The 13,350-nt window shown below is 40.0% G+C and overlaps 1 protein-coding gene across 3 annotated transcripts in view; it reads right to left on the bottom strand.

The window, feature by feature from the left end:
• Window positions 1–13,350, bottom strand: part of lpcat1 (lysophosphatidylcholine acyltransferase 1) — a 111,139-nt gene that overhangs the window by 74,058 nt on the left and 23,731 nt on the right. For 2 of the 3 annotated variants that reach the window (XM_004915336.4, XM_002933119.4), the window contains exon 2: window positions 9,479–10,314. In XM_004915336.4, the coding sequence (XP_004915393.1) occupies window positions 9,479–9,613 (135 nt within the window). In that variant the 5' untranslated portion in view covers window positions 9,614–10,314. Of the gene's footprint in view, window positions 1–9,478; window positions 10,315–12,925; window positions 13,240–13,350 lie in introns of those variants that run through there. The other variant, XM_004915335.4, reaches the window with a different exon arrangement.

Raw genomic sequence — 13,350 nt, 5'->3', positions numbered from 1 at the left:
AGTCTGAAACAACATTTTTAAGCACAATCCTTCTATATCTAGAGGAGTATAATTCACTGGTACATTCATAATTTTTATAGGATATGTCTCCTTTAAGACCCCTTATCCGGAAACCCCCAGGTCCCAAGCATTCTGGGTAACGGGTCCCATACCTGTAGTAGCTTTCACCCGGTAACCATTTTTACTCTGATATATAATCAGATACATTTAAATCTGCAAACGGCATACACACACAGACCCTTATTCAGCATACATTTTATTAAAGGAGAAGGAAAGGTTAAGTCACTTGGGGGTGCCAAAATGTTAGGCACCCCCAGTGACTTAAATCGCATACTTTTTACCCCGGTCTGGTGCCCCTGTTCAGAGAGAACAGCACCAGCCCGGGGTAGCTGCGAGCGCTTCCTCTTCCGTACTTGCTGCGCGCGCATGCGCAGTAGAGTGAAAAAGCTGAACTTAAACATAGAAGTCAGCTTTTCACTCTACTGCGCATGCGCCAGCCCACGGATTTCGCCGGCAGCGCGAAGACGGAAGGAGGAAGGCTCGCTGCAGGTAACCTGGGCTGGTGCTGTTTTCTCCTAACAGGGGCACCAGCCCGGGGTACAAGGTAAGCGATCTAAGTCACTTGGGGGTGCCTAACATTTTGGCACCCCCAAGTGACTTAGCCTTTCCTTCTCCTTTAAGAATACAGGCTCACACAGGCAAAACTGTCTCTGATAAAAGTTCTGCTTTGTTTGAGCACTGTAATGGTAAAGTTGAGCTCAGGAGAAAAAAATTGAAGCAGACAGCTAGAGCGGAGTTTCTATGGGAACCAGCAATGCCATCTCTTCACTGGCTACTAGACTGGTGGGCGTGTTTAGTAATCTGAGTTTAGAACAACTGAGCATGTCTGGCAAGCCAGAAATCAAAGCATATTCCTGAGGGAGGGGGCCGAGTGGGTTACAGGAGGAGAAGGAAATCTAAGTGATTAAGGAGATGTTGCAGCCTTACTATTACAACCAGTGAGGCAGGTATTGAAAGATTTCAAAGAGGCTGTTCACTGATTAAATGTGTGTTTACATGTCCTTTAATGTTTAATAATGTGTAAATGATTTTTTTTGATGTATGGAGATCCCAATTAAGCAAAGATCCTTTATCCAAAAAACAAAAGCAGGTCCCGAGCATTCTAAAGGTAACAGGTTCTATACCTGTATTATAATGTATACAACAATGCATTACGTTGTATAATAAATGGATATTAGAAGTAGCCTTGGAGGTTCCCACCCATTTGTAGTTTTGTTTGTTCTTCATGCATTGAATGACTAATGCAAGAAACTTATTACGGGTCTTTTCTTGTCCAGGAGATGAAAGATAAATTTAAAAAACATCAGGCTCCTCTGCCTGCACCACCATTATCACGTTACCGTATATCATTCATTTGAACATGGAATGAGATAAAAATTAATTTTGTTCACTACATTGCTGCTTATTATATATATGATATAATGCTGTGCTTTTTAGACTACATAATAAAGGTAATGATGCAGAGTGCTACTTAACATAGTGGGAAATATTTTCTTAGCAATAGGGTTACTACCAAAGATATATCCAGCTCCAACCCTGGAGGCTTTTAAAGGACAGGTCAACTCCAAAAATATTTTTTTTGGCCAATAAAAGAAAACATAAAAAAGCAACTTTCCAATGTGAAAGTATTAAAAATGTTTAGTGCTTTAAAAGTTATTTGTAAATGTAATTGCTATTGAAAGCTGCATTAGCTGAACTCCTGGTTGTTACTTTTTAAACAATGTTGCAAGGATCAGTCTCCTCCAGCAAGACAGGTTTGTCAGTCTGCTTGCTTGTTTTACATTGTTTCAATGTTGAACGCGCTCGTTGCGCGCACGCCTCTGGATCTGCTCTGTGCACACAACAAATGCAAATGCATGTCATGGATGGTGCTAGACCCATAACTGACCCTTAGATCTTCTCATTAGCTCAGACAACATTTCTCATTCGTACTATATCTTTCTCACTTCAATTTTACAATCTCACCCATTTAAAGGTTGTTTTGCTTCAAAGAATCCCTTGAGCCAACAGATCTTGTCTGGTAGCAGTTTTGCAGAACTAGCATCCCCTGGGATGTGTAAGTGTTAAGGAATGGTACGAACCCTTGATTCCTTGTTTGGGTTAAGCATGGTTTCTAAAAGCTGAAGCATAGAACCGCTCACCTTTTTGTAGCAGAACCCTAAAATACCCATAGCAACCACAGGGTTTCTTACTACAGTGGTCCATAGTCCATAGTTTATTTCTCTAATTATCTTATTGTAAATAGATTTTGGTTTGTAAATGAGTGCTGAAAAATGGAGGCTGGCTAAGCATTCTGCAATGGCATAATGTTATTTCTTAACCTTACTTTAGTTTTCTACATAATATTTACATATACCATCTCCTTCCTCTTCTGTACATCATTAACATTGTACGCGCGGAGGTACGCACGGACACAAGGCCGTCCACGGGGGGAGGGGGGGTTGGGTGCGCACAACAATCGCGTTACATCTGCAGATCCAGAGTCGGCAGGTATGCACGGACAAACGTGGAGGGAGGGAGGGTGCGCGCAACAAGCACGTTACATCTGCACATCGAGCCAGAGTAAATAAGTGGTACAATAACTTGTTATTTACAAAAATTAAATGTGCACTAAGTCCAGCATCAAGAATTATTTTGCCCTTGTAACTACTATTGTAGTACTGTGGTGGGACTTGTACACTGGGGTCCAAGTACTTGATAATTAGTATGGCAGCTTCCTTAGCCTTCCCAAACTTGCTTTTGTCTGCTGCTGTAGAATTTTTCTTTCCCTAAAGTTATCTATTATTTATTTATCTGTTATTTATTTGATTATTGAAACTTAGCAGTAGCAGTTGCATTTCCCACCCTAGGCTTATACTCGAGTCAATAAGTTTTTCCAGTTTTCTTAGGTAAAATTAGGTACCTCGGCTTATACTTGAGTATATACGGTAAGTAAATAAACATTGCACATTTGTAATGAATGTATATTGCAAAGTTGCTTAGAATTATGTTTTCTTTTATTAGGCAAATATTATATTTTGGCTGGACTTGTCCTTTAATGCTGCATCTTCAGATGGCGATCAGTGGGACATGGGAGGAGTCCTGATATAAGTTGTACAACTGTAAGTCTATTAAGCAAGCAACACGTGTTTACATTATATATATAGTAAGTAAACATTTCCAGTATATACCCCACTATCAGATCACACAGATATCAGTTGTGTATACATGATAATGTTACAACCTTGTCCTGTTCTAATAACTGATATGGCTCACTTTTCCTTAGGGACCAATTATACCTCATTATCAAAAGATCCTTGCAATCTAGCTGGCTCTTACTTTTACTGTTTGTTGACAAAGAACTGTGTAGAATAATAACAGTGGAAATACAATGGCAAAAATGAAAACAATAATAAGAACGTAGAGTAGGCTAGACTAGTAAACAGCAGCAAGTCACAAATATACTGCATACGGGGCATTTTGTTGGGTGCATCGCCCAGCATTTTTTTGGCAAGTCTTATATCACCCCAAAATCTTGGGTATGCAGCAGACTGGGAAGCTTATTCCCATGCTAGCACAAAGGTTACACAATTATAGATGATAAGGGAGGAGGAATGTGAGGAGTGCTGTAACATCTAGGAAGTGGTGAATGGAAAGTGAAAGTGACTGCCCCACCCCAGCAGATATGTTTTTAAATACACTTATAACAGGTATGGATGTTTTAATTAAAAAAAAAAATGGGTTATGTGTCCAATTTGCAACAGCTTTTCATGCCTGTGTGACAGGTTCCCTCTAATCATAAACAACTGCTTAGTGATTCTTCTTTTCTAAATAATTTGGGGCTTAATGCACAAAAACTCCCATATTCAAGGTACCATTACACTTAACACCATTCAGAAGAAGTAATTGTTTATATTAATGTTACAGAAAGCATCTTCTCTGCTGGTTGAGTAAATATCTGTTTGCCCAAGTGTGTAGTAACAAGCATGAAAGTATCTGCCAAATACTGTGAACACCCTAGGGCTCATTTTCTACACTGAGCAAACAATCCTGGGCAGTAACCCACAGCAAGCTTTTACAAATTAACCTTACTGTGTAAAATTATCTTTAGACATCTCAGACTAGAATTCAGCAATTTAAATATAATCAGATCCATAAAATTTGTATTGACTTATTTCTATTAAAAATATATTGACTTCAGATCTGGCGATTCACATCCTTTAGATTTAGACCAATTCGGCAGCTTATCTGCCCCCGACAGGCGTACCCAACGCAATATTTGGCCTAAAATTGCCAGTTCTCAATCGGGCAGGATTGATTTTTCCAAGCAGATCAGTGACTGCAACAGCTCGTTGATACGGTACTCGGGTCCAATTATTGAATTGGCCCAATATTGCCCACCATAGGTGGGCATATCAGGAGATGATCTGCTCGTTTGACAACCTTTCCAAACAAGAAGATTGCACAGTGTATGGGCACCTTAAGGGGCAGCATATAATCTGTTTAATGAAAAGTGCACCTTCGTCGCAAGTTACCCTTACGATACTTGCCACATAGATGCTGAGATGGGGTACTGAAGGAAAGAATAAGGGCAGGGGCATATGAATTGGATTACCCACTCTCATCCGCCTGCGTATGCATGTGCCCCAAGAAAACCAAAAAGCAATTTTAATTAATTTAATTTTATGGCTGTATTTAGATTAAGAAAATCGATTATGAGTGTGTGGAAACAAACTGATGTGTTAAAATGGGGGAAATTCCAAAGACGACATTCCACTAACTCTATTCACCACTTTAAGATAATGAAGCTAGTGATCTCTGGTAACAGAAGATTCACATAAATACTTGCCAAGTACATTCATGTAAGAAGCAAGATAATGATCCAGGGCTAGCCTGTATTCTCACTTACTGATCTGACAACAGAGCCGTTTACAGTGCTTTAATGAAGGTATAGGCTTGGCATACTGAATTGTAGCAAAATGTGTAAAGGTGGCCATACACTGTAAGATCTTGGCAAGGTCACCAAGCAAGCGGATCTTCACCCAATATGCCCACCTACGGGTGGGCGATATTGGGCTAATTCGACTGTTTGGCCCTAGGGCCAAGAATATTACAGGGACTACTCCATGATGTCAACCTTTTTTTACTGTAAGCAACATTTAAATATAGAAAAAGTTGAAGAGCAACACAGGCATGAAAAATGTTCCTCAGGGGGTGACTAAAATAGGCTGTGATTGGTTTATAGTAGCCCAATGTGAACTGGCAGTCTACAGGAGATTCTGTTTGGCCGTACACATGTTCTTTATGCCTTCAAGTCAGAAATGAAAAAATAAAGACCTGCTTTGAAGTCAGTGGGAGCAACATCTAAGGCAGTGGTCCCCAACCAGTGGTTCGTGAGCAACATGTTGCTCCCCAACCCCTTTTATGTTGCTCCCAGTGGCCTCATAGCAGGTGCTCATTTTTGAATTCCTGGATTGGAGGCAAGTTTTGGTTGCATAAAAAAAAGTTGGACTGCCAAAGAGAGCCTCATTTAGGCTGCCAGTCCATATAGGAGCTACCACATAGCCAATCACAGCCCTTATTTGGCACCACCAGGAACATTTTAATGGGTGTATTGCTCCCCAACTCTCTTTACATTTGAGTGTGGCTCATGGGTAAAAAAAAAGGTTGGGGATCCCTAATCTAAGGAGTTGGTGAGCAACATGTTGCTCCTGAGCCACTGGTTAGGGTCCGCTGCTCTAAAGCAACTAATATCATTAGTGGCTGTGTTTCTCATAAACAGGCACTGTTTTTACAAGCACAAGTAAAGACTGGTGCCTGAGAACTACACTCTGAAGGTTTTGAAAGAGGAACACAAATAAGTTTACTAAAAATAGAGGTATATCCTGTTTATACTACATTGTAAGTGAAAATGAATGCAATGTTAAATTCAAATATTTCTATGGCAGTGTTACTAGGAAGATTATTACTGTGACATCTTCCAATGAGGGGGCTATCTAAAGAGAGAACATGTGGAGATGTACATTTATACAGCTAAGAGAAGTATAATTTATTAAGAAAATATTCAGTGAAGGATAAATAAAGTACATTTAGCATAACTGCTGCGCCTCCTGTTAATGAGAAGAGGTTAAAAAAATAAATCAGTAGAATATTCTATATTCACTAAAATGCAATGTTAAAACTGAAACTTTGTTCAGATCTCGGTTTACTTTACTTCATAAGTGCAACAAATTCAAAGCAAAGACATATGTCTTACACTAGTATTTTGCTGCATATAGATCACAAACAAATCAAAACTTTGTGAGCACTATTAGGTGCCTCTGCAACTCCATGGTAACTCAAGGTTCCAACTCTACTGAACTGCAGTACATGCAGTCCCCCATAGAGAAGCCACACCCATAATTTTTTCTATGAAGATCGCATTGCACCTTTAATACCAGGGATGCACCAAATCCAGGATTCGGTTGGGGATTCAGCCAAAGTTTAGCCTTTTTTCAGCAGGATTCGAATTTGGCCGAATACATGCTCCTGGCCGAACCGAATCCTTAAAATCACCTAATTTTTTGTCACAAACACAGAAGTCGAAAATGTTTAGCCGCAGCTCTTTAACCCTTCAGCATCCTAATTTATATATATGTTAATTAGGATTCGGTATTCGACCAAATCCTTTGTGAAGGGTTTGGCGAATCCAAAAATAGCACTTGCCATCTTTAGAGTTAGAAATAATGGGAGGCTGCACCTCATACAACATGGTGAAGAAAGATGAGTCAGTGAGAAATACATCACTAATTTAGTGTGTACCTGATCACTTTTAGTGGTAGACAGCCAGCAGCACAAGATCCGTAATGTTTTAAAGCAAATAGAAGAAGTGGGGCAAGAAGTGGGGTCAGCTGCCAGCAATCTAAAAACAAGTCCTTTACTTGAAAAAGATTTGGCAGGATACCTAACCAAAAATGAGCCCTAGCCCTGGGATTCGGCTACATCCTAAACTAAACTAGGATTTAGAGCATCCAAACAGTGAATTATTTGGAACTACATTTGCTGCATTTTGATGTCCTCCACACTATTTAAATAGCATTTTGAGTTCTGAGATAACACACAAAATGAATGAATAACTTTTAAAATATATTCTTATAAATAAAAATAATATTGGTGTCTGTGATTGTATGTGCTCAGTAAAGTCACTTGTCAAATGATACATGGAAACTGTAAAGTATGCTTCCATGATGTTTTAAAAGACCTGTATAAAAGCACTAGCAAATGAGCACTCATGGCTTATGATAGCTGCTTCCATGGGCTGATCACGTTACTTGGCCATAGAGGGGCCGATTCTAGCTGCCAATATCAGTCCCTCAGACCTATTCAGCAGCTTATTGGCCCGTGTATCGGCACTAACAATGGGCCTGCCCGACCGACATCTGGCCTGATTTGTTGTCAGGGCCAAACAAGCAAATTAGCACAATATTGCTCACCCATAGGTGGGGATATCGAGAGAAGATCCGCTCGTTTGGTGACATTAGTGTGTATGGCCACCTTTAGACTAACAAATGTCTACCTAGTGCCTCCCATATGGAACATTGAAGGTTTTCGGTCTATGGTAAATACGGATGCACCAAATCCATGTGCCTGGCCGAAAGGAATTCTTAAAATCAAGCGACTTCACATAAGTTAAAAATTCTCTTTAACCCTTTTGGGTTGATTTGTGGTTTGGCTTAATCCAAGTGTATCCCTAATGGTAAATGGGGCACTTTGTGTCCATCCACCACAGTACTTAAACAAGGAACAGCAGTGGCATTTCTGAGCAGAGAAGAAAATTCAGAGTGTTTGGATTGCCACTGTTTTTTACCAAAGCAACAGAGAGATCAAAAGACCTCTGCTCAGTAGGCCTTTGGATCAATTTTTACCATTTTTTAGAGTAAGCCATGGAGGAACACCCATGCCTCCATGGTCCTAAAACCATTCAAAAAGAAAAACAGAAAGCATAATAAACAAAAAGAAGCAGCAAATGACAAGTCTGCATTTTTTTTTTTATTTATACAACAAAATTACAATTCTCCAGCAAAATAAAAAGAAAGGGTGCGGTATATTTGGGGAGAAAAATAAACTACAATACACAAGAGAATATATCCTGTTAATAACAACTTACAACCTGTTACAGAACTGAAGACACAGCAACACTAAAACTAATTCTCCTTGCCAACCCATCAATTCACTCACAAAGTACAGAGATCTGTACTTCTGGCAATTATTAACATGAATTTATAAAGCATGAATGCTTCTATCTACCAGCAGTGCATGAATGAACACCACCATATATTACAAATACTGAACATTTTTTGACTTACAATTAATTTTTTTATAATAGAGGAAAGGAAGAGCAGATAAAGCACAACTGTAGCTTAATGTGAAAAGGAAATCTCACTCATGCATAAACAATGTGAAAGCAAAATTCCCCAGGGGGTTTTCTGCACATGCTGTAAATGTTACTGCATTCTGATTCTGGCATTGATTATATGAATGGCTCTGTGAAGGTTTAAAGTGTGGGTGTACATATACAATCACTATGTTTTTATTCCAATGTGGTTTCAGAACTGACAATCAAAAATGATACAGAATCTAACAGTATCTATATTCACAGTATATGTTTTTATCCTTAGTAAAAGCATCAAATTATAATATAGTTTGGAAGAAGAGACTTGCTCAGCGGGTCTGAAATGGTACCACATCTCTAGTAGCAAAATGTAGAAATGTACCACTCATTGGCCTCTAGTTTCAATGAGATTGTACCTGTTCCTCAGGCAAAAATTTATGAAGCAGAATAAATTGAATACAAAGGGATCTTACTAATAACAGTGTTGCAGTAACAGATGCTGTTTGGTGCCCACCAGCTGGAGCCAGCATTAGTTCTTTTAATTAGGGGGATGTAATGCTGTACAGCAAATAGAGCAGGAGCATCTTCCTCAGCCTCCGGGTTCTGGGTAGCTGTGTTTACATTGCAAACGATTATTTGATGATAGATGAACCAACAGAAAAAACTATGCTGTTAGCCTCGTTTTACACAATCACTGCAGGTAGGTGCCTAATACATGCCTGCACAATCATGAGGTGCAATGCAAAGCCTGTATTATTGTAACAGTGATGGCCAAACGTGGCCAGCAGTGCAAGATGGAGTATGGTGGGCAAGTTCAATCATCAGGCCTCCACTGCGCATATGCTTTTAACAGAATTCATTAGTAAATTACACTTATTAGTTCCAATCAAATTCTACTTCGATCATAGAAACTAAACTTGAACACATCGTCACTGTCATTTGTGAACAGCTTTCATTAAGTGGAGCCACAGCACTACTTGTAAGATAATGGAAAGCAACAGATATATGTCTTATTTGTCTGACATTTTCTCCCACTCACTCATGCACAAACACACACAGAGGACCTACTTTGGCTTTCTGCAGCGGGCTGAAGCGCAGGTCATGCACAAAGGGGTTCCTGACGGGTCGGGCCAGCTCCTCCACCCGGCCATCTCCAGCTTCCAGCCCGTGGGACACAGCGCGCCCGTTTTTTGTCAGCCTCATGGTGCACAAATCGGCCAACAAGGAAGGCAGACAATGTGTACGTTTACAATATAAAAGGAAAGAAAACCCCCCAACAAAAAAATAAATGCAAAATGGAGAGAATGCCCGGAGTAGCGTGGAGTTCAGCAGACAGCACAAAAGGGATGTGGTATACTAATTGTTTTGTGGAGCTTGGGTGATTTCTGGAGGGAAACTGTTGTTTTTTTCGTCTCCTTTCCCTTCCTTCTGTGATGGCAGGAGACTGCAGAAAGCTATAATCCGAGCTGGGGATGTCCTGGAGTGGGGAAACGATTAGAACCCTGAGATGTGCTCAAGGGATAAGGATGATCCAAGCGGCTCACACACGTACCAAGTCAAGGCTAAGAGGGGGTGGAGCAAACGCTGATCTCCGGCGGGGACCTGAGTCTTTCAGTAGTGCAGGACACGTCTCCAGAGGATGAGGAGAGCGGGAGGAGGAGCAGCAGGCGTTGTCTGTATGTCTCCTGTCTAACAGGCTGTTCCGGCAGAGAAAGGGTTCAGCGAGAGGAAGCGGCAGGATGATGCACTCACTCCCTCTATTCCCCCTCCCCTTTTTCTATCCCCCCTACTCGTTTCCTCCGGTGGCAGCACAGACGTGTGACAGAGGGGAGGGGAGAGGGAGGAGGCAAAAACCGGTTTTCAGAATGCCACATACCAAAAGAAAGAGGGGAGGGTGGAGCTGCCTGAGGAGTAGAGACACAATATATTGTTAAAAAATAGCCAGGATAAATATTGTAAAAGGCATACTATTTTTGACTCTAAAAGCTAACTTTGGCATGTAAATAATTTGGTGCGTTATATACAGTCTTATTGTTTACAGTAAATACCCTATGAAGGTCTGACTAACCAAAATCTACACACTTGCCAGCTGCAAAGATATGATATAATGACAAAAGCCTTAGGATACCTGCGTGTGTAACATAACATTCTGTTCTGAACCCACACTGCTGATTTATGAAAGGGCAAAATGTGTAGTCAAATCACTATGGTTGTCTTTTTTACCCACAATATGGCTTTTTTTGCTATCACAGTGTGATAATGGGAACAGGCAAGAAAAATGTGCTCTGTAACTGTATATGGTAGATCAGTAATTCAGCATGGATAAAAAAAAAATAGGTATTTATATGTCTATGGTACCAGAAACTGGTCAGCCAAATCACATGCCTTTTATACTGTTCAGTTTGAAATTGTATATGACACATCTGTGAGTGTGTAGCCAACAATAGCCTTCTCCTCAATTTTTCATCTAAAAGATTAGTTAAACAACTAAAACATCATATTCACCTTTTTTACTATCTGTCTTTTTTCGTAAAAAAGAAACTTTATTAAACATGATTAGAGGGAACCTTTCTTACAAAGTGGCAAGGCAGTAGTGCAGGTATACATAGATTGCAAATTTCATTACAGGAATGTCAAGAACTATAAATACATACATTTTATATAAAATTGCCCCAACAAGTGTCTTCAGTCTTTAATAACTAAGATATATTTTAAAAAGTTGGACTTGTCCCCCCCTAAGCAACCTATTATGGTCCCACCCCTCAAACACACCAAAGGAAATGCTATTACACCCAACTATAGCAGCAACACTAGGAATTTGGAATAAACACAAAGAACAACTTATTACAACTTCCCCATTTCCCAAATTTCTAACTTTGATTGCAAACCCAGACTTCCCTCCTAGTTTAGATAACAGAGTTTTTGCAAGATGGGGAACATACGAAGATAGAGAAACTAGAATAAATGACTTTTACAAAAAAGGTAAAATCATAACTTTGGCGGATATCCAAAGGATCTGGGGAACCCACCCCAGAGATACATGATACCAGTTACATCATTATCTAAACAAATTCAAGGACACACCACCAAGAAACCAAACAACCACATGGGAAACAATGCTAGATACTCGGAAACTTCCCAAAAGACCACTGTCTTTTACATACAAACTTATGTTGATAAATCAAGACCCTCCTCAACTGGGATATATTGATGCATGGGAAAAAGAAATAACTATAAATATACTATAGAGAAAAAATGTTAACAAATATCCACAAAGCCTCTAGAGCCTCCAGAATACGGGAAATGCTCTATAAAGTAACTACTAGATGGTATTATGTGCCCGAGAAACTAAACAAGCTCTTCCCAATCACTAGTAACCTTTGCTGGAGATGTAGCTCTGAAATAGGGTCTTTTAAACACATATGGTTCTCCTGTCCAGCTATGTCACAATATTGGAGTAAAGTGTGTGAAATCTCTAGTAGAATTACCAATACTATTATACATCCCTCTAACCTCCCCCTGCTTCTCTTTCACTATGATAGCAACAACAATGCAATTGTAAACGATAAACTGGTACTCCATTTACTACATGCAGCAAAAGTACTTATCCCCAAAAGGTGGAAATCAACAAATCCCCCCACGGTTTACGAATGGGTCAACCTAGTAGAGGAAACTAGGAAATTAGAAGAAATCACAGCTTTGATACACAATAAGATTCATCAATACCATAGCATCTGGAACCCCTGGTTAAACTTGGTAAAAGTCTAAAGGAGAAACTGTTCTGGTATTTTGACACTTAGATAGGAAAAGGACTTAAACACTGGTCATTGGCATAGGCCGCATAGGACTTAGGTTGTATTTTTGATACCTCTGTATAACAAAACTCGCTGTTAACCCGGTTAAGAAATGAAGGATAAAGAACTTTGTTACAAAATGCTGAACCCCTCCCTCCCCTCCCTCTTCCTTTCTGTACCCCCCTCCCCCCCTTTTTTGAAATGCAAAATCAATAAAGAAAGATTTTGAAAAAAAAAAAAGTTGGACTTGTAGTGGGCAAGATGTGCTCTGAACAGCAAGACAAAAAAAAGTTTGCTGGAAGACACCAGTTGGGAACCCTTTGAAAGCAATGGCTTACCTACTAGGGTGCAGGAGGTGCAACTGCACCTTGGTCCACCACTAGCAAGGATGGGGGGAGGGGAGACACAAACCCCTATATGTAATAAACAATAATAACATGTAATAACACTAAGGAGCAGTAACCCATAGCAACCAATAAGATGTTTTCTTTTAAATAGGTGACCAACTACCTGCTGATTGGTTGCAGTGGGTTACTGCTCCTGGGCAAACATAGTGCCTTTTATTAAATAACCCCAGAAGTCACCCCATGGAGGTAGTTACACTGCTAGCTCAAAGAGAAATACAGAAGAACGGTGAAGTGATATAAGATCTACTACTTGTTGAAGTTGCACAGCACATAAACTCTAGATAAATTCTTTTTATTGTAAAATTGTTATTCACCTTTTATATGTGATTCACTCTGAGCATGTTTATGATATTTCTGCCTGCCAGCTCTGCTCTGTCATTAGTCCTGCCTAGGATTTATTTCCACTGTCCTCTTCCATGTGTCCCAGATCAAGAATTCAGTCAGTCATTATTTTCTTGCTGTTATGTTATCATTTACTGACTAGCTGCAGCATTCATGGTGTCAGCGGCAATTCTGGGATGTGAAGCCCTGATGCTGCTCTCTGCACTAGCAGAGCCAAATTTTAATTTTAAAAAATGAAAATTCGGATCTTGATGTTACCAGAGGCTGCTTTTTGTGGCCCCTGGTAACTGGAAAGCGCTGAAATGCCTAAAGAAAGCGCTGAGGGACTGGGGAGCCGAGCTACATAGGATTTCCCTCCAGCTAACAAGGAGTTAATGAGGTCAGCTTACTGGGCGGG

This window comes from Xenopus tropicalis, chromosome 6, assembly GCF_000004195.4.
Source record: "Xenopus tropicalis strain Nigerian chromosome 6, UCB_Xtro_10.0, whole genome shotgun sequence".
NCBI classification, from domain to species: domain Eukaryota; kingdom Metazoa; phylum Chordata; class Amphibia; order Anura; family Pipidae; genus Xenopus; species Xenopus tropicalis.
The sequence above is the reverse complement of the archived record's forward strand: the minus strand, read 5'-3'. Positions and strand labels throughout refer to the sequence as shown.